The following is a 27,919-nucleotide window of genomic DNA, read 5'->3' as shown; positions in this document are numbered from 1 at the left end:
TCAGTGGCATTATGTTGACACTAAATCGAATGCTAGCGACCCAGCCACACGGGGATTATCGGCTTCCGCTTTATCGAAGTGTGACTTGTGGTGGCATGGACCTTTATTTCTTAGTCAGTCGGAGAATTGGCCCCTCGCTAATGATACAAGCTCTAATCCGTCTGAAGATGCTTTATTGGAGCTTCGTTCAGCTCAGAAGTCATTCCTTGTCGCGGCTCCACCGCGCGATCTTGGTAGATTAGAGCCTTCTAGATATTCAAGCTGGATTAAATTGTTGCGAATAACTAGTTGGATTTTTCGCTTCATTAAGAACATTCGTGTTTCGCATCAAGATAGATGTTTTCAAGAATATTTGACAAACGAGTTATCAGCCTCAAAGACTTATTGGCATAAAGTCGCGCAAAATGATTGTTTCCCAAGTGAACTACATTTTATTCGTTCAAATAAACAGGTTGACAGTCGTTCTCCTTTAGCGTAGTTAAATCCTTGTCTCGATGAAGATGGTGTATTCCGTTTGGACGGTCGTTTGAGACAAGCCGATCACATTTCGTATGAATCGAGATTTCCTGTAATACTACCACGAAACCACGATGTGACGCGATTAATTGCAACGCACATTCATGTTGAAGGAAACCAAGATTTAGGAACTTCTCATTGTATCAGTAAAATTCGAGAAGAGTATTGGATTTTGCACGTTAGACAAGTGATCAAATCCGTAGAGCATCATTGTCCTGAGTGTCGAAGGAGAAAATGTAAGCCGGCTAAGCAATTAATGGCACCGCTTCCTTTGTGTCGAATAGGTACCCCCTCACATGCATTTTCGGAAGTTGGTGTTGATTTCGCAGGCCCTTTTGTAACAAAACAGGGACGGGGTAAAGTTAGGACGAAACGGTACTTATGTTTGTTTACATGCTTGTCGTCTAGGGCAGTTCATTTGGAAATGGCCTGGGGACTCGATAGTCATTCATTTTTGCTGGCTCTCATCGTTTCGTTAGCAGGAGAGGAAAACCGAATTTCGTTTTGAGCGACAATGGGACTAACTTTGTGGGAGCAAATCGAGAACTTAGGAATTTGTTTAAGTTGGACAATTCAAGGATTGGAAGTGACGTCGCTACTAAGGGCATCGAGTGGAGATTTAACCCCCCGGCGGCTCCCCATTTTGGAGGCGTGTTCGAGGCTCTTATAAAGTCGGCTAAAAGAGCTATTAAGGCCGTATTAGGCGATGCGGATGCAAATGATGAAGAATTGATGACCGTTTTTATTCATGCAGAGGGATTACTAAATTCTCGGCCCCTCTGTTATCAAGGTGATGACCCGAAGGACGAATCGGTTCTCACGCCAAATCATTTTCTTTTTGGCCGAACAGGTGACCAATTAGTGTCGTCCAAATTAATCGATGGCGTTCGTTTTAATCCACGTAATCGTTGGCGCATGGGGTGACTTAGTACTAGTTGTAGACCCACTTTCCCCAAGGGGAAAATGGCCCTTAGGTCGTATAGTAAAGTCGTATCCTGGAATTGACAATCGTGTTAGAGTAGTTGACGTCAAAGTCGGCGATAATATACTTAAAAGGCCGATACATCGTCTGTGTCCGTTGGAAGCTTAGATACCTAAGTATAGTGTGAAGAAGTGGCTATCGATAATGTGCTTAGTTATACATCGTTCGAAATCCGTTGTTCGTGTCTATCGTTATATGGTGTGCTTATTATCCATGTGGAAATGCAGCTTTTTCAAAGTGTTTCATCGTTGGAGTCATCGTAAAGTTCATCGAAAGTGTTTCATCGTTGAATTCATCGCAAAGTGTACATCGAAATAGTGATGTGTATATTATATAGTTCGCTATTTAAAGTAGTGTTAGTTGTATCGTCTATCGTCGTTCGGGAGTGTTCAATTATATCGTATTTCGTGAATCTGTAATGTGCTTCGGAATCTGTGTTTTAGGATGTGCCATTGTATGTTACATCCTGGAGGGGGATGTGTTAGAAATATACTCCCTTCAGCTGTGAAGAGTGACTGGTTAATTACGTCTACTGGCGTATTAATACAAGCATGCAATAATATAAATGTAGTCCAAAATAAAGCACGTGAGATGCACTACAGAGTTCGTACCATCAACATCGTTTTTGTTCTTTTTTTTCACCCATCGTAACTCGAAGCCAGGAGTCTGCTATTTATGGGCCCAGCCTGAGAATCCATTTCGGGATTTCTCATACATCGTTCGCAACATTAATTACAAACCGATCAAATGACAAATATAATTTGTAGAGTGTTCTTAAGAAATTGTGGGCGACGAGTGGACGGATCGACGGCAACATACGACGATATTTCAATGTGGGCGCTTACAAAGTAATCAGTTGTTCTAAATGTACTGCAGTTACTGAAAATATTTCCTCGAAATAGATTGAGTGACTCGGTGGTGATAATTGTCTCAAGTTTTTTGGCGGGGGGTGGGGGTGGTGTCTTGTGTAATATTAATTCTACATGAAGAGTTGTTGTAGAATGGGTCCTTTATTATCTACTTACTGGCGCTAAGTCGTTTCGGGACTAAGGTATGGTTAAATTTAATATGAATAATTCGCTTGCGCGTAGGGGTATTTAGCAAAAGGAGGAAACCCTACTCCTTGAAATCGAAACCATGCCACTTGACACAATGACAGACCCTGTGATTTTATGTGCATGCATTAAACCACTAGACCATTCCTACACCCCACCCCATATCGAATAAAAGTATGGCTTATTTGCATATAAAGAAAGTAGAGAATTCAATCTTCCTGAAATGAAATGAGGTTTAACGTCTTCCTGAAATGAAATGAGGTTTAACGTCCTACTGTTGAGCTCCGACTGGTCTAATGCAGTGTGCTAAGAGAAAAATTTTGCCTGAGCAACGGCACTCTATGGTCTACTCTCGTATCGAATTCCAACTGCCAAGGGAACTTTTATGTGTATGCCAATGTGTACATTGGACCTCGGGGGAAAACCACGCTGCAAAAATCTGGATAATCTTTCTTGGTCAACACCAAGGGGTAACTTGCGGCCTCCAGGCTAGCATGCCATCGCCTAACTCATTCAGCCAACATGGCAATCTGTTAATTACTGCGACAGTGAAATCATGTGACAAACAAGGATTATTAAAATAGATTTTTACGGCTTAGGTAGTTCCTTGAGATTAAAACTTTTGATACATATAGATACATAAATTTCAATTTAATATCACACAGTTTGTATATGGTAAGGTATCTTTAAAGGTTAATTACATGTCCTGTATTATTTTTTCAGTTTCAATATTGGATGCATACGCAAACCACCCAGAAAAAGATCATATAATAAAAGAAATTTAAAAAAGAGAAAAATGGAAGAAGAAATGGCTGAAAAAATGATAGGGCAGCTTGATCTTGGTGGATAACTATTCAATTCTAATAGAAAAGATTGTTGTTATGCTATTTTGGAATCTAAAATTTAGTTTAATATATATATAGAGAGAGAAATGGGGTTTAACGTCTACTAGACACAAACTAGGTCATTTCGGGACTGACATGTTTTTTTAATTTTTATTTCAATAATTCGCTTGCGCGTAGGGGTTTTTAGCAGTGGGAGGAAACCGGAGGACCCGGTGAAAACCCACGAGGTTGGACAGGCGACCCTAATCCTTGTCACGTACAACCGGGGAATCGAAATCCCGACAGTGGACTGAATGACAGACCGTATGATACAGCGCGTGCGTGATAACCATTCGGCCATCCAACCCCCCTAGTTTAGTATAGTAAAAGTGCACACATACATGTATGAGAGAGAGAAATGGGGTTTAACGTCCACTCGACACAAACTAGGTTATTTCGGGACTAACATATGGTTTAAATTTTATTTCAATAATTCGCTTGCGCGTAGGGGTCTTTAGCAGTGGGAGGAAACGGGAGGACCCGGAGAAAACCCACGAGGTTGGACAGGCGACCCTTCTCCTTGTCACGTACAACCGGGGATTCGAAACCACGCCAGTCGACTCAATGACAGACTTTATGACACAGCGCGCGCACGCTAACCATTCAGCCATCTAACCCCCCTCATACATGTATGAGCACAGACAGAATCTTAGTTAGATATGACTGTCTCATCTGTGGCAAAGCAAACGAATACATGAAATCAAAGCCCAGCTTAGGCATGGGCAAGAGGGGTCCAGGCCTAGGGTCCTGCGGTTTAGGGGGCCCCGCGGTTCATGGCAAAAAGAGAAAAAAATTCAAATTCCAGAGGAAAGTTTCACGAAAATCGATCTAAAGGCGCGAGGGCGGAGACTGAGCTATCCCTCAACCTTCTCTGTGAAGTTCCACAGACTTGTATGCCATTCGGGTCAGAATAGCTTTCGTATATGATCATATATTATGTAATTATTCTTGTATTACAGACCGTTTAATTGTGTGTTACGCATGCGTGTCATTCAAAAGGATATGAAATAATCTTTTCGTCACGTTAGGGAGCCCGCAATTCTAGTCAGGCCCAGGGCCCCGCTCCGATTAAGCTGGGCTTTGCATGAAATAAAACAAATGTAATTAAATTAACATTTTTTAACTAAATCAAAACTGTCTAGTGAATTTAAGCTAAATAATACATAGCATATATCTGTTTTCAGTTACCTACCTCGGAAGATCAAAACTGTTGGAAACGTCTATTGATATTGTGGAAGCGTTTTCTCACAGAGCTCGCTAATCAGACAAAGGCTATGTAAGTACCATGCATAATTGTTTTTTGAATCAGGAACTGGTTCTATACACTTGGTAATCTAGTTCTTCTTTTGGGGGCAATGTCTAGGCACTGCCATTTCAAATACGATCAACATGAAACTCAGGAGGCTTGTTTGGTTGATTTTCTTAGAGTTTTGATATATTACGTCAAAACTATAAGATGGATGCAATGTATAATATACAATGTATAATATTTTATATTCAGACTAGAGAGCATTTGATGTATGATAACAACAGCAAGGGAACTCAACTATATACAAGGGAACTCAAATATATACCTTTTGAATATTAAGCCATCAAATTATTTCATAATTTTGAAAAAGAATGTAGTGATTGTAAATGCTAATAGGTTATCTCTTGCTTTTGGGCTGTTATTTAAATATTTTATTTTTGTTTTGAATGTTAAATATCCTTCCCAAACACAATTATATTTTAATTCTCTTCAAAAGTTTATGTAAAATATAGACTGTAAAGTGACCTATAAATCACTTAGAATTTGGTCGGAAACCATAAAGTATTAAACAGGCATTATCTCGAAACCAAATGCAGATCGAATATACAAAGAATTACAAAAACCCTTTAGGTACATTAAGGTGACTTTCCCTTGCTTATGAAATGAAATGGGATTTAACATCCTACTTTTCTATGTTATGGGGGTATTTCTGCCCTGGTAGTTAAGGTGACTTTCATTTGCTTATAAAATGAAATAGGATTTACCATCCTACCTTTCAGGGTTTATTTTTAATGATAAATAGGGTCACCTTTCCAACATCGTGGGTTTTCTCTGGGTCCCCCGGTTTCCTTCCAGTTTGTGTCGAGTGGACGTTAAACCCAATCTCTCTCTCCCTCTCTCTCTCTCCTTCCCAAACACAATTATATTGTAAATTTGTAATTCTCTCCAGACATTTGTGTAACGTATTATATAGGGCACTATCTAGAACCCAAATATAGATCCAATATACACAGAATTACCCCAAAAAAATCGGGTACATTAAGGTGGCTTTCCCTTGCTTATAAAATAAAGGGGCGGGGACGATTGGTTAGGACGTGCGGGCTGTATCATAAGGTCTGTCATTGAGTCAACTGGCCTGATTTCGATTCCCCGGCTGTACATGACAAGGGAGGTACGGTGCCTGTCCAACCTCGTGGGTTTTCTCTGGGTCGTCCGGTTTCCTCCCACTGGTAAAAAACCCTTGTGCACAATCGAATTATTGAAATAAAATTGAACATTATATTAGTCCCGAAATGACCTGGTTTTGTGTCGAGTGGACATTACCCCCCCCCCCCTCTCTCTCTCTCATTATAAACTGAAAAGGGGTTAAACCTCCTATTTTTCTATGTTATATGGGTAATAATGCCCACGACCAACACCGGGATCCAAAAAGGGCCTCCATGTAAGCGAGCCTACTCACTGAACCACCATGGCTCCCCTTGCTTATGACTTGTATATAAATATTTTGTACATTTGTACATGTCTCATATATTTCATTTGTATGTAGTTTTTCAGTTTTTGTGCATAATTAATGTTTTTAGTGCTTGTTTTGACTGTTTAGGGGGCATGGAGTAGGGATATTGTGTACATATCTTTTAAATTCTCATTTCGTTTTTAAGGGGGTAACTTTAAAAAAGAATTTAAAAAAAAAAATAATTAATTTTGTTTTTATTTTTGGTGGGGTGGGTGGATATGTTGTTGTTATATTATATTATAATAACACAATTTTATTAGTATTGGAATTACCTTTGTTAATTATTATTCCAAATGCCTCGTGCTTGTTTTGAGATTTGTTTTTTCAGGGGGTAACTTTAAAAAAGAATTTAAAAAAAAAAATAATTAATTTTGTTTTTATTTTTGGTGGGGTGGGTGGATATGTTGTTGTTATATTATATTATAATAACACAATTTTATTAGTATTGGAATTACCTTTGTTAATTATTATTCCAAATGCCTCGTGCTTGTTTTGAGATTTGTTTTTTCAATTCTTATAGCTATGTTTATTTTATGATTTGTTTGTTTATTCTTTTTTTTTTGGGGGGGGGGGATATTTTTTCATTATATATCACAATTTTATTAGTATTGGATTTACTTTGTTTTTATTACCCATCATAATGTCTGTTTATTTTTGATTTGGCATTAATTTAATTCTTCATATAACTTTCATTATATATCACAATTATATTAGTATTGGATTTACTTTGTTTTTATTACCCATCAAAATGTCTGTTTATTTTTGATTTGGTATTAATTTAATTGTTCATATAATTTTAAGAATAAATAATCATTTTATGAATAAATAATAATTTAAAAACAAATTATTGTCATGTTATTTATCAAACATTACAGTTAAAACAGAACAAATGGAGGGCCTGCATTGTAAAGGCTGCTATACTGGATATAAATTGGTTGGTTTAAACAATAATTTATTTCATTAGTGAGTCACAGATATATCTAACATACTATATATGGATACAATAACAAGCATTGCTGCTTATGTAAAATCGCTTCCATAAACAATGATCATTGAGAAGATAGACGACTGGATATGTTTGATTTACAAATTTTACTCGGCGCAGGAGGTGAAGGTAAAGATCCCTTGGAAAGAACATACAATACACATACAAGTAGATTATAATGGTAGATATTCAATAAGACGATGTCGATGGCAAGGCCCAAAATATATTCGCCAAGTTTTATGAGGTCACCTGCTTTCGGAGGGGGGGGGGGCGGAAATGATCTAGGCAGTTTTAAAGCGTTTAGTTAGTTTGATAAAGTTATGTACAATTTCAACGATGAAGGAATTGTCCTCCAAAGAAATAGCTGTGTTTCCAGAAAGTATTGTTTGCACATTTTTATGTTCTATATCTAATTTATTTATTGTTATTTTTCGCTGAGATTTGTATAGTGGACAGTGTAAGATATATGCATCAGACACTTGTGAAGGTTTAAGTCGCTCTTTGAATTTCGAAGTTTACAGTGTATTATCTGTAGATGCCTTTCGCCTATATAGTAGTGGACATTAGTTTTGAATACGTGCAAGCTCGATTTTAATTTAGTTTTGAATTCAGAAATAGTTTTGGAATTTTTTGTTGGAAGACTTAGACCATTCCACTGCTTAATAGAAGATGGAAAGAAAGAATTCTGGTACAGTAATGTTCTACAGTTTATTTGCTTAATTTGGTTTGAGTTTCGAAGACGGTAGGGATGGTCAGCCGATACAAGAGGTGGAACTATATCGGTTAGATATTTAGGAACTAGTCCATTTAAAATTGTGTAGAAAAGTATCATTTTATGTTGATAGCGTCTTAATTGAAGCTGGCAGATTCCAGTTTCCGTATAGAGTATATTATGAGAGGTACCACGATGAAGACCGCAATGCGTCGAGTTGAAGTTTTTCAAGTTGCGTAGATTTATCTTTAGAACAATTATTCCATACACAAACTGCATAATCGCAAATTGGAAGAATGAATGACTTATATATAGTTTCTAGCTTTTTTTCGTTTTAGACGGTATTTGAAACTTCGCAGATAATTTATCAGTTTGCTTATTTTGGACGTAAGGTAATCTACATGCACATCCCACTTACACGACTTACTGAAAAGAAGGCCCAAATGTTTATGACTTACTTCATCGTTTATATCTGAGTTGTTTAGCGATAATTTAAAGATTGAGGGCGATAATTTTCTTGAAAAAGTTAAACTTACAGTTTTTGATGGGTTAAAATCAACTTTCCATTTAATTGACCATTGAAATATTTTTTCAATATCTCTATTTAAAATGTCTTGTGCATCTTTAGGGTTATTTATTATTAAAAAAAGAGAAGTGTCGTCAGCAAACAAGCGTGTATTAGATTCAATGTCATTTACAATATCGTTTATGTAAATAAGAAATAGTAACGGACCTAAAATGGAACCCTGGGGTACCCCAGAAGCAATATTACGAAAAGAGGAACTCTGACCACCAATTAGCACCTTCTATTTTCGATTCAATAAATAATTATTGATTAATTTTAATGTATTATTTCTAATACCTACTGAGTTTAGTTTATGCAATAGGCCCTCGTGCCAAACACGATCAAACGCTTTACTTATATCAAAGAAGATTTATTTGACTTCATGTCCATTGTCAATGGCTCTACATATATAATCATACATCTCGATCAATTGGTAAACGAAAGAATTATTTGGTTAAATAGAACACAAGTTTTGTTGGTGGTTATACACAAGTTTGTATGAAACAACACAAGTTTCATAAATTTTAAAAGAAGTTTCAGAAATTCCAACACAAGTTTTTAGAAATTTATGTGTAGATTTTCACACAAGTTTGTGCTGTTTTATAAATTTTAACACAAGTTTTGTGTTGTTTTATAAATTTTAACACAAGTTTTGTGTTGTTTCAACATTTAACACAAGTTTGTGTTGTTTCAACACAAGTTTGTGTTGTTAAATAGAGACAACTAACTTGTGTTGAAGTTGGCGACACCAAACGACGTCATAATAATAGTTGCTAAGTAGAAGTATCAAAGTATTAATTTTAATGTATTATTTCTAATACCTACTGAGTTTAGTTTATGCAATAGGCCCTCGTGCCAAACACGATCAAACGCTTTACTTATATCAAAGAAGATTTATTTGACTTCATGTCCATTGTCAATGGCTCTACATATATAATCATACATCTCGATCAATTGGTAAACGGAAGAATTATTTGGTTAAATAGAACACAAGTTTTGTTGGTGGTTATACACAAGTTTGTATGAAACAACACAAGTTTCATAAATTTTAAAAGAAGTTTCAGAAATTTCAACACAAGTTTTAGAAATTCCAACACAAGTTTTAGAAATTCCAACACAAGTTTTAGAAATTTATGTGTAGATTTTCACACAAGTTTGTGCTGTTTTATAAATTTTAACACAAGTTTTGTGTTGTTTTATAAATTTTAACACAAGTTTTGTGTTGTTTCAACATTTAACACAAGTTTGTGTTGTTTCAACACAAGTTTGTGTTGTTAAATAGAGACAACTAACTTGTGTTGAAGTTGGCGACACCAAACGACGTCATAATAATAGTTGCTAAGTAGAAGTATCAAAATCCTAAAATTGTTTGACTTTCATGCTTAACATGTAAAGCGACAACAAAGTAGACATTTTTCGTCTTAATAATAGAAATAAGATGAAACAGAAATAAAATTTACACTGAACAAAAAAAGAAGTTGGAATATACATTGTCTTAATTTAGAAATTACATGAATAGAAGTTAGAAATTACATGAATAGAAGTTGGAATTTTGAGTCTAATATACTGCCATAGTTTAAAAACACCCCTTCGACCTCTAGCTGGCCGGTGTGAGCGTATGTGGCTTGGAGATATGGGCGCCTTTTCGACCTCGTGGGTTTAATCCGGTTTTCTGCCGCAGGAAAGACCCCTGCGCAAAAAATAAGATTTGTCTGCGATATTAAACACTAAGAACAACAACGACCGTCAACCAATAATTGAGTCTTGTCGGAGAGGCATATATTGACCTAACCAGGCCAGACTTGTATGTATGAATGGTCTCTAATACCACCAATAGATACTGTATCTCGAAAGGCAAGGCACGATTGCGCCTTGAATTAAAGAAACGGAGGCGGTAAAACGTATTTAATCGCACCACTATCTCCAACCTAGGTTAAACAAAATATCATTTACGACTGACTTTTGCAAGTTTTCTAGGAAACTGCTGCCTGGGAGAAGACGTTAAATGTCTGTGAAAGAACAAATGGTGCGTGAAAAGTCCATCAAGATAGAAGATGGTGATTCCGTCTACCCAGTACGATTCACTCCGTGTTTACAAACCGGACATTACGGGTTATAGTTCTGCCTGTTAATATTGTATAATACTCTGATTTTGCTGGCGTATCCCACTGTCCTATGTGCAGTTTCCGGGAAAACGACTTCCAAGAACTTAGAACAAAACCCAGCTACCTGGACATATGGCTGCCGTTGGACATTTGTGGGATGCCAAAAATTGGAGAAAATGAGAAACTCAATGAGTGACGCACTTGTATGCGAGAAAAACTAGGTGAATATGAAATCGCGGGGTCCCGAACAGTGAAAAGGGGCCCGTGATTCCCGGGAGAAAACCCTAGCTTAAATCCTGCTTTTATCAGGAAGAAAGCAATAATATATAACCCACCTCAATTGTTAGTAAATATATTATTGATATGCTATCATCAAGATCAAGTTAATATATTGATTAAAATATTAATATTCACCACGTTTTCGACACATGTGGTTAGATATTCACATAAACTTTCGTTATTTTCTGCAATGCGATTGAAACGTATGATATTCTGTGTTATATTTCTTGTTATATTCATTGTAATTGTTGGGACTTTTAAATTTGCATATACTTTTATACAGGTAAGATAAACGTTATTTAATAAGCTTGTGTCAGGCGGAACGTTTTTAAAACGTTTTTATAGTACCTTTTAAAGTTATCTTTGTATTGCTATAATATCGATTATCGATAGGCTAACTGTCCCCCTTAAATATATTATCAATGTTTCGTGAAAGTTGATTCTATTACCTGGCATAGTTATCTACCTCTTGATAATGGAAGCCTATTACGGTCGTTTAATAAGCTCGACTTCTCTCATTTGAAAACATTTGCCTTCTCGCGCAAGAATACGCTGACTACCACCAGCAGCAAAATTTACCCAAATCCATACAAATCTATCCAAACCCACAAAAAACTACTAATATTCCAACTCAAATCCCATTAATTATCATCATGTGCCGTTCCTATAAAGGTAGATGGCTAGGGTAAACCTCGACGAAGAGATTGGCATTAATGATCAAATCCGATATCACTTTGTCTGGTATGCTAAGAAACAGCGTTTGTAAAAAATTAAGACGGGTAGACCTCAGTTGTTTGCCCCAAGCGGCTGGTCCTTTTCAGCTTCCCCGCGCCACTGACAAGGGTAGACCAATCTGGAAAATCCAAAGGCATTTACTCGGCCAACAGACGGGAATAAACAGGGTATCCCCTGGTTGCTGGGCCAGCGTCATAAGTGTTGATCCACCTTGGATTAAACTAGAATAGGTAGAGTTATAACACTTTTTCTCATTGTATATTAGAAACATTTAATTTAAGCTAATATTAATAAGTGCAGTGTAACCGCACTATACGCAATGCAAAACCGACAAGATAAAGCTGCGGACAAGTCACACTTATACAAGTGAATGGATCTGCGGGTCAGCCTGTTGCTTATTCGCATTAATATTGTTTTATGTTTTAGCTGCTAAATCATGTGGATATCCATAAAATAAAAGTAAGGCCGGTACTGGGAAGATCTTTCAATACTCGCACAGATGATAAGAAAGCTGTGTTACGAGAGCTTACAACAGATGATTATTTAAACCATACTTACATTGAACTTAAACCGATTCGCATTGAGCGACTACGCGTCTTTGTATATTCAGCCGTTTTACAAAACTCTAAATCAACCGAAGATAATATTTTAGACGTCAGAATTCAAGCCATAAAGCATCAATACGACGACCCTGTATTTCAATGTTGCCTACGAGCTGGGAATGGAAATCTCATAGCATCTACAGCGGCCCAATTATTTCGTCTTTTTCAACAAGGGCAATTCCAGAGTGCAGTTTACAGCTGTCGCAGTAACGTAACAGATCTAAACATTGAGTTTGTTAGTTTCAAAATAAATTGTGCAGCATCTGACAATGAAGAGCGACTTCAAGTTCTGCCTTCTGAGGTTCCTAAGGGGGATATTGCAATATGTGTTCACGCTGTTTATGGATATGTTGACCCTGAATTAATAGCTGAGTGGATGGAAATAATGTGGCTACAAGGTGTTCGGCGTATTTTCGTGTATCCTCTAAAAACAATTGATCATGTAGATGAGAGAACGATGAAAGTTTTTAAATTTTACGAAGCCCGTGGTTTGGTACGACTTATTCCGTATGAACTTGCTGTATTGGGAAAAGGTTTGGACTCGTCTATTGATCAATATTTGTTTATGATGTTAATATTCCCCTTTAATTTAAGTCTTCCCAACTAAAATCGCCCTGTGAATTCCTCTCGTGGGCTTAAAAATCGTATTTACATCAAAGCATATCAAAATTGTAAAAGTTAATATGTGTGTTTTGACGAAACAGTAGATTTTACGAAGCACGTGGTATGGTATGACTTATTCCGTATGAGCTTGCTGTATAGGGAAAAGTTTTGGCAAAATCAATTTTTTGGGGGGACTCGTATATTGATCAATATTTGTTTATGATGTTAATATTCCCTGTTAATTAAATTCTTCCCAACTAAAATCGATCTGTGAATTCTTCTCGTGGACTTAAAAATTGTATTTACATCAAAGCATATCAAAATTGTAAAAGCTAATATATGTGGTTTTTATTTTCATTTTAGATCTCGGATTCCGACGATTTAAGGCCAACCATCGTACTTACCAGATGTTTTCAGATGAGTTTGTTCCAATATATGATTGTCAATCCAGGGCCTCAAATTACAAATATACAATGGTAATGGACTTTGATGAAATAATTGTTAACCCTGAACAACCTTTGCAACTACTTCCCACGTTAAATGTAAGTTTTAATATGCGCCATATTTAATTTTATCCTCAAAGAGACAGGGTCGGATTAAACATGGGTGGGCAACAGTGGGCCATATCCTGGTCATTCTCCACCCTCACAAATGCAATTAGTATGGCAGATAGATTTATATGACACTAGCATACAACATAATAAATATTGGGACCACTGGCTGCCCCCTCCCTCCCATAAAACCCCAAGTTATTTCCATTCGCTTTTCTTCACAAGGTATTGCATATTTTACACTTTACCATTATCAAACCCATCACATCTATACATTTTTATTCGTATGTCATGGTATTGAATGCGTCAACCCAATTCTTTTCATTTGTATCACTGGACTAGTGACTCAGCTTGCCTTTGGGTTATGTTTTAATTCTTATGTCTCACGATATAAGTAGTCAACGAAGATAGTTCATGTTAACGTTCTAGAACACCTTTCCTGAATCATACTGAAGGAGTTCATATAGCCAACATATTTTGTTGTACTTTGTATTAAGAGTGACCCATCAAAACGTTATCCTTAGGTAACTGTATGTGCCCATGGTGAGTTTTTGGTTATCTTTGGGTCATAGTAGAAAACAAATTTCCCACGCTCTTCTGAATTGGTTCCCTTACAACAGCCCTGGATTCACGCATGGGACAAGACATATTCTAACAACACCCAACACGGCCCACGTTTAAGAATTAAAAATATATTTTTCAGCATCTTCTTCGACAGAATCCATTTGCTGCATACTTTACGTTTCATGTGGAAAATTTCGTTAAGAACTGGGGAGAAACAAATCCTGGTTCTGATTTAGTCCTAATGAAGTACATTAACAGAAGCCGTGCAATGTATGATAGACCAAAGGCGGTCTATGTAAAAGGTCGTACAGCAGATTTTACTATGCACAATTCACTACCAGCTAAAGGTTTCAAAAGGTAATATACACTCCGTTATTGTTTGGCATCTTATTTTGTGCGAATATGGCCCCACGAACACGAGTCTTCTATTCCACCCGTAAAGCTTATATTTCTACTGATCGACCAGCAACAATAAATATTCAGACTCATATTGTTTAAAAGACAGTTTAAGACAATGTCTTTGCATATGTCTTCAAACTCTTATATTCATTGGCCAACAATTTTGTCTTGACAGCTGTTAGGCTGGCGAACCTGCGTGGGTACAAATCAAATAACATGTTGTACATTATCTCTATGTGTTCATCGTTGATGGCTAAAGTTGTTTCATTATTTGTGTTATAAACTATGCAAGAGCTAAATAAAAGTAATGCCAACTATTAGTGTTGTGGTATTAACCTCTGTCCACAGAAGAGAGAGAGATAGATGGGGTTTAACGTCCACTCGACACAAATTATGTCATTTCGGGACTAACACATGGTTTTTAATTTTATTTCAATAATTCGCTTGCGCATAGGGGTCTTTAGCAGTGGGAGGACCCGGAGAAAACCCTCGAGGTTGGACAGGTGACCCTATTCCTTGTCAAGTACAACCATCCAACCCCCCCCCCCCCCCCCCCCCCCGTCCACAGAAGATGAATTATCGGTAAGGTAAGAGAATACAGTGGTTACTCACGCACAAATCGGGTAATCTAAATAAAAATCGTAAAGTTTTGTATCTGCATTTGTTTCAGAATCATGGTTCCAGTATCTACCGCAACAATTCATCACTATACGTCATGTCGATATCGATGGTCAAGAGAGTTTTGTTTAGTTCAACTAAGCCGCTTTGAAGACAAATCTTTACTACAGATAGAAAGCTTGCTGACTGAGAGGATGAAAAACGTACCGGAAGATATTCGTAACCCAGAAGTTTAAATTTGCAATAAAGGGGTGTACGTGGAATTGTTTGTTATGGATTTGGTAGACTACTAAATAATCCTAATGAACAGAACTCCAGTCCCTAGAAAATCGCCACTGCTTTATTTTCCTCAGGGACATTTGTTATGTGGGTGGTGTGGGGAGGGGTGGGGCACATTTCTCTTGGAGCACAGGGGTGTTTAATTTCTCATAGCAGTTTTGGGTATTTATTCGTTATCTGGCAAAGCCACGTTGAAATGAATATTATGTTAATCGTGCTTAAAGATACTAGAAAAGATAAAATGGAATGTCTCATTTATAATAGAATTACAAATTCGGAAAACGAACTTTTTGGTGAACAAATAAAGTGTGTTTAAAAGTACTTGAAGGATTAACAATACCAGCATACATCTATAACATGACTTGATCATAAATATAATGTATTCCATAGTATTGGCTTGTTCACAGCTTATTGTCATTTTTTTATAATGTTTCATTGGTATAGACGTTTTCAATAAAATAAATGAGTTATCTTTCCTTACTGATTAGTTATATAAACCAAACGTCGATTGAATAGGTAACTTAGAAGATTATATAGATGTAACAGTCTAGATTCGAGTTAAAGTAAATATGTTAAATAATGTATAGCGCTCCATATCCAAGGGGGCATTTTGTAAATAGATTCACAATTTCCAAGGACAGTTATGGCAAGTGACGTGCCCATAGGCTTCCTGAAAATGAAATGAGGGTGAAAAATTGGTATATTACAACTTACACTTTAAGCTACACATTGTTGAAACTAAATGTATAATAAATAAGGTATTGAAAACAATTGCATTGACTGGAGATGTCGCCCTCTAAAGACACAGGACACCATTGATTCCTAGTGCCAAAGATATTTATACCACCCCCACCCCCTTTTTTTTATTGCTCGGCGATTTGTGTTGACTTTTGTGGGTAGTATCGAAGAAAGGGGGTTGAATATACATTTTCTAATGGGATTTAGCGAATATTGATGATTCTGTGTCAGAAAGATAAGAGAGTTAACCTCATACGCTTTTGAGCCAGAAATTCGACATGTCACCTTCATATCTGCCTCCTTTCAGAGCACAGTGTCATGGGTTTTTTTTGTACATAGTGTGGCAGAAATTTATGAAAAGATCCGTGATAATCACATAAGTATTTCAGTTATAAAAACATCAAACGCATTTAAACACAATCTGCTAAATTTAAAATACGGTGCATATCATAAAACAATAAACATTTACTCATTTGTTTGCTTCTACAACCATACGCAATCTGATTAAAACACAGATCCTATTTTGTTTCGTTTTTATAGTACAAAATTTAGTTTAATTATACTTACTACACTAGTTGTTATTTTTTTTGTTAACTATATTTTATTCAATAAGAATAGGATTGCGGAACAGGCTATGCCTATATCACCGCTCTCCCTTTAACAAAACAATATAATTACAATTAGTTTACTTAAATACATGCATATAGTCGAAACTATTCATATTGTGTTATTGATTATTAAAATTCTGAAAGTATACAATAATATATTTTTTTAAATAAAAAGGTTATTTGATATACATAATGACTAAATGTGGTTTAAGGCCTGAAAGTGTACAAATATGTAAACAGAATCTAGTGATGGTAATAATAAATGACGATTACAGTACTTAAAATCTATTACTTAATTCTAAAAAGTGTTGCACCTCAGTAAATATTGGTTCAACTGAAATATCCGTAGAGCCATACAATAGAAATTTTGTGTTGGTGTATTCTTTGGTAATGTTTTTATGATAAGTGATAAGGATCTTCAAAATTGTGTCCACATCGGCAGGTTGGAGAGTCGGTTATGTGTCTTAAAAATGCATGTCCATTTAGATCATTGTTTGATAAACGAAGTCTTGAATGGATGATTTGGACTTTTCTTTTTCCAATATTGTAATAAGAAGGTAACAAGTGATCATGTTTTGAGAGTTTTTGTTTAAAAATGAATAACGTATCTGAATTACGTATAGAGTATGGAAGACCAAATGGGACAATATTCATGATTCTTGTTTCTACATTCCAGTTTGAACATTTTAGACATGAACGCAACATTCTAAACTAATGATTCTTGTTTCTACATTCTTATGTCAACATTTTATGCACAAAATCAACATTTTAAACAAAAAATTGACTTTATGTTTCATTTTCGGCGTTTTATCGGTAACTTTTATATATCATTAAATATTAAAATTAAAAAATAATTTCTTAATTTTACACGACAAAGAAATCAACTCATTGGTTTCTGAAAGTATCAAAAAAAAATTCTGGAATTTGAACTCTTATGAAAATATTTTCTACGTTTCAAAAAGTCTTGAAGTTAAAATCTTGAAATGAAAATGTCCAGAAAAATATCATGAATTTATCAACATTATTACACCAGAGGGCGTTAGCGTATGTGTACAACTTTGATACAGACTATAGATTAGAAATCAAAAGTAGACTTTTCCACGAGTGGAAGTGTGCCCCTGTTGTGTTTACAGTACACGTAATTAGTTGCATGAAACAGAAATTAAGCTCGAGATATAATAACAATACAAATAACTTTTATAATTTAAACAGCTTGAAAAATTAGGACAAAGGCCTTTCTTACATATTCGCTGTTATTTGTTTACTTTTTCATATGTTTACAAATTACTTAATTAGACCTACACGTGTTTCGAATATGGCAAAAATGGATGATAATGCTGTGTTTTAATTGGAATCTATTCACTGTTATTTGTTTACTTTTTCATATTAACTATAACTATAGGATAGTGTTTGCAAATTAGACCTACGCGTGTTTCGAGTGGAAAAATCTACTTTTGATTTCTAATCTATAGTCTGTATCAAAGTTTTACACATACGCTAACGCCCTCTGGTGTAATAATGTTAATAATTCATTATATTTTTCTGGACATTTTCATTTCAAGATTTTAACTTCAAGACTTTTTGAAACGTAGAAAATATTTTCATAAGAGTTCAAATTCCAGATTTTTTTTTAGATACTTTCAGAAACCAAAAAATTGATTTCTTTGTCGTGTAAAAAATTAGGAAATTTTTTAATTTTAATATTTAATATTTAACGCCGAAAATGAAACATAAAGTCAATTTTTTGTTTAAAATGTTGATTTTGTGCATGAAATGTTGACATAAGAATGTAGAAACAAGAATCATTAGTTTAGAATGTTGCGTTGGTGTCTAAAATGTTCAAACTGGAATGTAGAAACAAGAATCATGAATATTGTCCCATTTGGTCTTCTATAATAGAGAGATCTAGATTGTTCAAAGTCGTGTAGTTGAAGGAAAGAAAGAATTATAAAATAGATTTGTTTTACAAAAAATAGTATGGTAGGTTTTGTCATTTCTTAATGAGTAGTTACTTTGTTTTTTGTTTAGATTATCATACAGGTAATCAGGGGTTAGGTGGTTTATAAATTTAAATATAAATATCAACCTGCGTTCTGGTTAATGTGATGGATTAGCCAATGAAACGGTCTGTTGTAGCAAGTTCTTGGCGTGCGATGCACGGAACTGTGTGTATCCTACTAGAAATATCAACGCTGATTGGTTAATCAAATGTCTTACGTAATAGGGTCAAAAGCCGCTCGTATGACCCCTGACGCCCACCTCCCCCCACTACAGCTGGACAGATCTTCATGTAGTATAGGCCATTGAAAGTAGAAAAAAACGAAATAAAATATGGATCTGTATTTTAATTAGATTGCAACCATACATCAAATGAAAATAAATGATACAAGATCGTTTAAATTTATTCAGATATATATGCCAGAAAAATACAAAATATTTCCTGTTGCTTGCTATTTGCCAAACCTTAACTCGTCGGGTACCGTCTTCAGTCGTTCAAGTAAAAGTGTTTCGATGGCCATCATGGCCCGATCTTGGTGCCGGTTTGTTTCAGATAGGCATGATGACTGACGCCATGCAGGTCTACACGCTGTGTAGTGATGAACCGCTGCTTTCTTTGAAGGGAGGAACACTCTGAAAATTAACCAACGATTAGTAGAATCTTATTAATCTATAACACTAGAAAGGGTTCAAGGAGAGAGGGAAGGAGGGTGAAATGGGGTTTAACGTCCACTCGATAAAAACTAAGTCATTTCAGGACTAACTCATGGTTCAATTTTATTTCAATAATTCGCTAGCGCGTAGGGGTCTTAAGCAGCGGGAGGAAACCGGAGAAAACCCTCGATGTTGGACAGGCGATACTAAACTTGTCACGTACAAGCACTTCACTCAATGACAGAAATGAAATAAAATGAAATAAAATGAAATGAAATGGGGTTTAACGTCCTACTGTTCTGCTCCTAAACTGGGCTAATGAAGACGGGCATACGCCATACAGTGTGCTATGAGGGAAATTTTGCCCGGGCAGCGGCACTATCGCCTACTCTTATATCGAATTCCAACTGCCAGGGGATCTTTTACGTGCATTCCAATATATACACGAGACCTCGGTTTTTCGTCTCATCCGAAGGACTAGACAGCTGTCCTTGTCAGGCCCTCCGTCCTGCATCACTGACAAAGGGGAACCACGCTGGAAAATCTCGATTAACTTTCTCGGCCAATGCAGGGATCGAACACCCGACCTCCAGGCTAGCGAGCCAGCGTCTTACCCACTTAGCCACGTGATCCCCACTCAATGACAGACCTTATGATCAAACACACACGCATTAACCATTCGGCCACCCAACTACTCGAAAGGGACAATGAAAATGGGTACTCAATGACAGACCTTATGATAAAACACACACGCATTAACCATTCGACCACCCAACTACCCGAAAGGGACAATGAAAATGGGTATTCAACGAAGAACAGGTGGAAAAAAACTTTTTATTCACATCACTAGTAAAACGCGACAAGTTAACACATTGAAGAATATGCAAGACACAGTGCCCAAATGTTACACATACAGGTAAAGCGTAGAGGTGTGCAAATTTGAAATAATTAATCTCTAAATAATACTGCAGCCTTACAATAACAATTTCAAGATATATTCAATCAAACCACTTTCTATTTCACAATTTGCACAGTGTCATGTGCAAAATGAAATAAAATGGGCTAGAATGTCCTACTGTTCTCATGCGACTGGGCTAATGAAGACAGTGTGCTATGGGGGAAATTTTGCCCGGACAGCGGCACCACGCCCTACTCTTATATCGAATTCCAAGGGTTCTTTTACGTGCACGCCAATGTGAACACGGGATCGAACCCCGGACCCTTTAGTGATTCAGCTCCTTAATCACTGAGCCCAGGTTAACAATTTAATTTGTATAAACATTTGTACTTACACCCCAAATCCTCTTAGAGCTTCTGTTGTGTGCATATTAACAGTTTTATATCTTCCCTGGACGTAGACTATCTTAGATTGATCTTGTAGCGCCAGTGTTCTCTTTACATACTGCATAAAGTGAAGGTTCGTTTCATTACTTTTAGTCCAATTTAATATAAAATTTTCTATCCTGAAAACAAAGGCAGCTGCGTGCTCATCATGTTGATACTCATGCTGTAAATATAGGAAATGTTACCACATAAAGCACAAAATTCTTCGTTCAACTTTTTCCAAATTCAGAAAAAAACATCAAATTTCTCACAGCTTACCCCATGTTAAAATGTACCAACGCTAAGCAATCTGCCGGCTTGGATTCAATTCGATCTAAAACGGGCTCATCAATCAATGTTCGCGGACAACAAAATGGCGGCGGGCTTATAACATGACAAGAACATAGTGAATGGAATTTCAATTCAAAATATCTTTGGACTGATATTCCTATTTCACAATAATTATAATTTGCAAGGGATTTTTTTTACGCTAAAATGACGGAATAAACTTTAAATATGTGTTAATATTTTTAAATATATATTTACTTTGAGAGTTATGTTACACAATGGAATAGATAGTGAAATAGATTAAAATGAAAATGAAAGGCGAGTAAAGCATTTCTTGCCTCCTTAGGTGCGGGAGGTGGGGGGGGGGGGGCAGAAACCAATACGATCCATAATAAGAACAATTTAGGCGCCGTTCAAAATTTTAATTTAAGAATCAAAACATTAACTCACATTCAGCATTGGTATTAAATCCAGTGGTCCCTTTTTGGGAACTATAATTTCATCAAAGTCCAGTACAGCTGTGAATGTGTAATCTGATGACCTCATCATACAGTCATAAATGGGTAAAATTTCATCGGAATACATCTGACCATCTCTAGATTTAAACCTCTCATACATCATTTCTAATTATGAAAATTATAATATTTTAAATTAATGAATTTCTCTAATAAAAGATAAAGCAGTATTAAAAGTATAATATAATAAAAGTTTCCATTGGCGTCAACTCTAACAATTTATTTTTTCATCGATCGGCATTTATTTTATTTTAATCGTTCGCTAATTAATAAATTAATGAAATGGCTAATGAATTAAAGCCTGATCTACTGAAACGATGGTTACGTTTTTGAATTCTAAAAATCATCAAGTATTAGTAAAAGGGACATAAATTGCGTAATTTGGTGGACGAATGTTTTGGAACAAGTGAATTAAAATTCACAGGCTCAAAGGACTGTTTCGGTCGATGTAATGATACCGTGGTTATATCTTTTTATTACATTCGATTAATGCCAATAGGAATTGTACGTGAGATCATATTCATATGATTCCAGCAGAGCAGAGATCTGGATTACATTTACTATCTAGTGATTTTTACTATGTACACCAGAAGGAGAATTCGGTGTTCCGCAAGGGCGTGTCTGGGGTTGTTTTGTATTTCAAATACATAGCGTCATTTGGCAGAATCAATGAAATATTGGGTTAGATATCCAACTTTTCTGCACCAATTGGACTACTGAAGACGGAAATACGTCTTGCAGTATTTTATGAGCGAAAATTTTGCCCGGACAACGGCGGCTATTGTCTACTCTTGTTTCTAAATGTCAAGGGTTCTTTTACGTTCTCACCGGATATGTACACGGAACCTCGTTTTTTCTGTGGACTAGGGAAGCAATGAGAGGATACCAAACCACCTATCCAAGTCATCAGACGACATTCTCGTTTAACCCGACGTCCCTAGTGGCGTTAATGAGATGCGTTAATGAAATGGGGTTTAAAGTCGTTATTGACTGCATAAAGCGGGCGTGCTATGTCGAATTTCAATTGTCAATGGTCCTTTTATGTGCACACCAGTGTGTACAAGAGACCTGTTTTTCTGTCCCATCTGAACGACTAGTCAGTATTCCCTGCCAATGGGAACCCATGCCAGATAATCCCGGGTACGCTCTGTTCACCCGAGGTAATTTCGGGACTTACGCCATGAAAATCTGACAGAATAATTTGCTCAACGCTAAATATTCCATATCTGAGAATGTACATGTGTTTTCTATTGGTTATGATTTTGGGTGATACAAAGATACCCTATATCATATCCATATCCTCGATTATATAGCGCACATCTAGAATCGTGAGTCACGTTTATCGTATTTGACCAAATAAGGATGAAAACTGTTTTAGACAAATTCACAAATAATAGTCTTCCATGTGTTGCACAAAAAATTACTTCCCCATGATAAATGTCTACATTGACAGCTCATAGCGGATTTAAGCCAATATTTGGTCGAATACCCCATTAGTTGTTCGTTTATCACACGTGTGAAATATTCATTACCTGAGCACAACTAATCGACATTTTCAAACATTAATCTTTCTTTTGATTTACCTGGTTCGAACACGGCCAACTCATATGGAATGAGTCGGACCAAACCACGTTTTTCGTAAAATTTAAAAACTTCTAAAGTTCGTCTGTCTATGTTGTTAATTGACATTAAAGGATAAATATATACACTACGTATGCCTTGAAGCCACAGTATCTCCATCCATTGTATAACTATCATTGGGTCTATATATCCATATACTGCATGAACACAAACTGAAAGTAGACCTTCCGGTCGTTCAGGTTTATATAGCTGTAGTCCCATAGCGGTGGTATTTTCACAGGTCTTTTGGATACTGACAGATAAGATTTCCTTTCCGGGATATGGCAGAAGACATTTGTAAATGGAACTTTTGAATACTCCATATGGAAAACCAAATACAATAGAAGCATTAACATTTGATATAGTTTTATCAGCTAAATGAAAGCAACACTGAAATGTTGGCTGGTTAGGTTCTCCGTTCAAGGCTTGAATTCGAACATCCAATGTCTGTGAGGTTGTAGTTCGTTTGTGTATTACAGCAGAATAAACAAACAAACGGAGATCATCTACTTGAATTGGAATGAGCCTAGGCGCTGGACTCTGATAAACCAATTTATTTGTCTGAAACAAGACGAAAAATGTAAATTCATCTACATATTACGAAAAGGGCCTGCTTTGAACTCTAATATTGAAAGCTTTGTGGGGGGGGGGGACCAGTATTTTGTAACGTCTACAAAATGACATGATTCCTACAGCCAAAGCTGTGCCATTTAAAACTGACAACGGGAAACGTTCGATTTGGTTCTATTCGTGGGTTTTCTCCGAGTCCTCTGGTTTCCTCCAACTGCGAAAGACCCTTCACTCCAACGGGTCATATATGTTAGTCCCGAAGTTACATAGTTTGTGTTTGTGTGGGCGTGTGTGTGTATGTATTTATGTATGTGTGTGGGTGTGTGTGGGTGTGCGTGTCTCTCACTCTCACATGACAAACCCATTATAAACTCCCTAGATCATCGGATAGTCGTGATTTTAAAACACAATCGCCATTTACTAATTGAATGTAAAACGACTAATTGAGACTTTGTTTATTATCGTATTATTGTTAAAACTTCAAACAGTCATTACTTCGCTTAGATTAAAGTAATTTGACCGAAATTTTCAATATATTAATTTATTTTTAAACTATTATAACAAGAATGGCCAGCTCTTTATCTAAATCTTACATAATGGGTCTTTAAAGTAGATTTGATAGATTTGAAACATAATTATATAAAGACGTCGGTTTGTAAAGCATTGAATGCTCATAACTTAAAATAGAATTGATCGATTTGAATAATTTGTTTAATGAAATGGGATTTAACGCCCGACTTTTATCTTGCCCGGAACGGGGGCGCCAATGCCTACTCTTATATCAAATTCCAACTGTTCAGGGTTCTTTTACGAGCACGCTAATATGTGCAAAGGGACATCGGTGTTTCGTCATGGCTTGTGTTTAAATTTGTGGGAAATACACGTGATGACATAGATCCCTGGGAATTAACCAAATGTTATATATTGCCATGCTATATAATTTAGTCAAGTGATTTATTATTGTCTTTTATGAAACGCCTATAGTAATATTTTATAACACTTTATTGAGAACAGTAGCACGTAAAACCATATTTCGTTTCATTTTTGTTTTTCCAATTCTTTTTGTTTTTTTAGCTGATCAAATGTCCTAAGAAAACTATAAACTTCACCTCAAAATCCTCTGACTTCTTTGGAACCCGTTCATTAATTTTATCTGAATTCATTCTCATATTTCTAAATTGTGCTCTGATCGCCTCCTCATTTTCCTCTCGATAAATCCTAATAGAAAGCGACGTATACTTAAACTGCAAATATATAACAACAGCCACGCAAAACAGCCCAATAGAGAAAATAGTTCTCACACTTCTCATAGTTCAACATTAGCGTTGGGCGTTCCAAAACCAGATCTGGATATCCATAAGAAAATTAAATACATACATTAGCACATTGTTCAGAATCCTTTCTTGTTTAAAATGTATTAATCATATTTTAACATTTTTGTATAACGATTTGCACTTTAATAAATGAACTCATAGAAAACGAAACGACTCCATTAACTTTATAAAGGGAAATAACCGAAGCCCGGTCTTAATTGAAACTTATCGTATTCCTTTCCAATTTTTTTTATAACAGTTCAAAGTTGTCAATATTTGTATGTGGTAGACAGTATACTTGATCATAATACATATCGATCAAATAGGAATTCATTGGAATTTAAACTCACACCTGTTGCATATTAGGTGTTTGAATTATAACAATTGACTTTTTCCACCAATATCAATACGCATTAACTTTACGGTGGACTTTATCAAATATACATTTCTTAAAAATTATGCGATTCTTATGTTTGGTGAATGCGAAATATTAATTTTTGTTTTGTTTAGTAACAAAAAGCATCTGATACAACACATACAAGTATTATTCATTAGACAATGGGGGGTTATATCTTGATGAATATCGATAAAACAGAATTACCCCGATAAAAACAATAAGGATAAATTTACTTCCTTGGTTATACTATATTTGAATTTTCGTCACATACGGTGGCGGGGGGTGGGGGGGGGGGGGTCTTAATGGTTAGCACGTGCGCGCTGTATCATAAAGCCTGTCATTGAGTCAACTGGCGTGGTTTCGAATCCCCGGTTGTACGTGACAAGGAGAAGGGTCGCCTGTCCAACCTCGTGGGTTTTCTCCGGGTCCTCCGGTTTCCTCCCACTGCTAAAGATCCCTACGCGCAAGCGAATTATTGAAATAAAATTAAACCATATGTTAGTTCCGAAATGACCTAGTTTGTGTCAAGTGGACGTTAAGCCCAATTTCTCTCTCTCTCTCTCTCTCTCTCTCTCTCTCTCTCTCTCTCGTCACATACGAACAACTAGAGGCGGGTCCTTGCCAGACTGATATATATATATATATATATATATGTTATAATCATTTTTTGAATGACAATGTAAAAACAAAAAAATCTGCTGGATTCTAGGCACCTTGCCTTGTTATATTAAATATAATATATTACTTAAACCCCACAAGGTCCAAAAAATAAATATAAAGTTTAAGACAATATACAGCTAATATTACTTGTAGAAAATAAAATTTAAGTCAACAAATATTCAAGTCTATTAATTCTATTTTGTAAATTATAATCACGACCTACTCTTATATCGAATTCCAACTGCCAAGGGATTTTTTACGTGCACGCCAATTTGTACACGAGACCTCGGTATTTCTTCCCATCCGAACTACTAGACAGCTGTCCTTTTCAGGCCCTCCGTCCTGCACCATTGACAACGGGCATTCAATGTGTACTCCGTGTTCTATTTATTTCACAACGCTATCTTCATATGTTTTACACATAACACTAATTGTACTATATTTATAGGGATTTTAATGCTCGGATATAATAATTAAATAATTAAAAGGATCGGGTTTAACGTCCTACTTTTCTATGTACCGACTGGGATACTGAAGTCGAGCGTACACCATACAGTGTGCTAAGAGGGAAATTTTGTCCGAGCAGCGGGGCCTACTCACATGTCGAATTTCAACTGTCAAGGGTTCTTTTACATGCACGCTAATGTGTACACGGGACCCAGGTTTTCGTACACTCCGAACGACTAGCGACTGTCATTGCCAAATCCCCGTCCTGTACCACTAACAGGGGACCCACGACTGAAAATTCCGAAGTACTTTCACGGCTAATACCGAGACACAATCTATACATTAAATTATAAGTGAATGGCCTGCCTTAATGTGACTTTAAAATAATGGAGGGGGGGGGGCTAAGGCGTGTGCTTTAAATAATAGTGTCTGTGATGGAGTCAAGTGGTGCGTGTCGATCCAAATAAAGTTCGTGACAAGGTGTAGGGTCAACTGTACAACCCCGCGGGTTTTCTCCCACCGTTAAAGACCCCTACACGCAAGCAAATGATTACAATACAAGTTTACCGTGATTGTTTTCTCAATTCAGTAGTTTCACTGCTATTAATAGTTACCTCCCTTGTATTATCGGCGGGCTTGTAAGAGAGTAATTTGCCTTTCTCCTGTACTAAAGAAGTGGCTTGAATCATACCGTCTATTTACAGAACGAATGTAAAACCAGACTCCTCCACATTAACATGGATACCAGGCAGTATAACTTTGCTTGATACATTTGTTTTAATTTAAGTATTATCGGAATCGGCTGATAATTGGTTTTACAAACCATCAGACAATATCCCCCATAGCAACCAATAATGTCTCAAGTGGTCATTTCAGGTATTAACCCTCTATAACGTAATTAGAGGTTGATATTGAGGTAATATTAGTCCCCAATAACCCTCAATACCAACCTCTTTCCACTGTTGTAATTTGAAATAAAACCTTTTGAAATAAAACCTCTGAAATAACTACTTGGAAACGGTTGCTATCTACTGAATACTTTACCCATTCAAAGAGAGATAGAGAAATGGGGTTTAACGTTCACTCGACACAAACTAGGTCATTTCGGGACCAATTCTTGCGCGTAGGTGTCTTTAACGGTGGTGAGGAAACCGGAGGACCCAGAGGACCCGAAGAAAACCCACGAGGTTGGACAGGCGACCCTACTCTTTGGTGAATTGTATATTCGAAAAGTGAAATGAAATCAAATAAAACGGCGTTTAACGACCTACTTTTCTGCACCAACGGATATCCATACAGCGGGCAGGACATTTTGCGAGAACAGTGGTGCTACGGCCTACTCTTACTCTTAATTCCTGCTGTAGGGAAGAGGGAAATGGGGTTTGACGTCCACTCTACGCCAATTAAGTCTTTTCGGGACTAATATATGGTTCAATTTTATTTCAATAATTCGTTTGCGCGTAGGGGTCTTTAGCAGCGGGAGGAAAACGGATGACCCGGAGACAACCCTACTCCTTGTTACGAACAACCAGAGAATCAAAACCACGCCAGTTGACTCAATAACAGACCTTATGATACAGCGCGTACGTGCT

At 36.4% G+C, this 27,919-nt stretch overlaps 2 protein-coding genes and 1 long non-coding RNA gene across 3 annotated transcripts; 2 read left to right on the top strand and 1 right to left on the bottom strand.

The window, feature by feature from the left end:
• The first annotated feature begins 123 nt into the window (after window positions 1-123).
• LOC126823867 (uncharacterized) lies at window positions 124-6,500 on the top strand. Its single transcript, XR_007681346.1, has 3 exons — window positions 124-2,549; window positions 3,277-4,713; window positions 4,939-6,500. It is a non-coding gene; the product is annotated as an uncharacterized LOC126823867 (long non-coding RNA).
• A 4,489-nt stretch (window positions 6,501-10,989) lies between these two features.
• Window positions 10,990-15,668, top strand: LOC126823862 (uncharacterized). The gene is made up of 5 exons (XM_050552916.2): window positions 10,990-11,128; window positions 12,007-12,715; window positions 13,149-13,327; window positions 14,040-14,257; window positions 14,970-15,668. Exons 1-5 carry the CDS (start codon window positions 11,036-11,038, stop codon window positions 15,151-15,153), a joined length of 1,383 nt encoding a protein of 460 aa, XP_050408873.1. The 5' UTR covers window positions 10,990-11,035; the 3' UTR covers window positions 15,154-15,668.
• Window positions 15,669-18,872: 3,204 nt separating this feature from the next.
• LOC126823859 (uncharacterized) lies at window positions 18,873-25,036 on the bottom strand. Its single transcript, XM_050552910.2, has 5 exons — window positions 24,620-25,036; window positions 22,904-23,501; window positions 21,256-21,428; window positions 20,487-20,701; window positions 18,873-19,173 (listed from the first exon to the last, which is right to left on the bottom strand). The coding sequence occupies exons 1-5, from the start codon at window positions 24,818-24,820 to the stop codon at window positions 18,993-18,995; spliced, it is 1,368 nt and encodes a 455-aa protein (XP_050408867.1). The 5' UTR covers window positions 24,821-25,036; the 3' UTR covers window positions 18,873-18,992.
• Between the last annotated feature and the right edge of the window lie 2,883 nt (window positions 25,037-27,919).

The sequence above is a fragment of the Patella vulgata genome, chromosome 6, assembly GCF_932274485.2.
Source record: "Patella vulgata chromosome 6, xgPatVulg1.2, whole genome shotgun sequence".
In the NCBI taxonomy this organism is placed as follows: domain Eukaryota; kingdom Metazoa; phylum Mollusca; class Gastropoda; family Patellidae; genus Patella; species Patella vulgata.
This window is presented reverse-complemented; position numbering and strand designations above follow the sequence as displayed.

Coding starts and splice junctions, on each gene's coding strand:
- LOC126823862 (XM_050552916.2), top strand. CDS start 11,036: ATGCGATTGAAACGTATGATATTCTGTGTTATATTTCTTGTTATATTC. Junction 11,129..12,006: donor TTGCATATACTTTTATACAG/GTAAGATAAACG, acceptor TTTATGTTTTAG/CTGCTAAATCATGTGGATAT. Junction 12,716..13,148: donor ACTTGCTGTATTGGGAAAAG/GTTTGGACTCGT, acceptor TTTTCATTTTAG/ATCTCGGATTCCGACGATTT.
- LOC126823859 (XM_050552910.2), bottom strand. CDS start 24,820: ATGAGAAGTGTGAGAACTATTTTCTCTATTGGGCTGTTTTGCGTGGCT. Junction 23,502..24,619: donor AGAAGTCAGAGGATTTTGAG/GTGAAGTTTATA, acceptor GTCTTGTTTCAG/ACAAATAAATTGGTTTATCA. Junction 19,174..20,486: donor GCTCTAAGAGGATTTGGGGT/GTAAGTACAAAT, acceptor GTTAATTTTCAG/AGTGTTCCTCCCTTCAAAGA.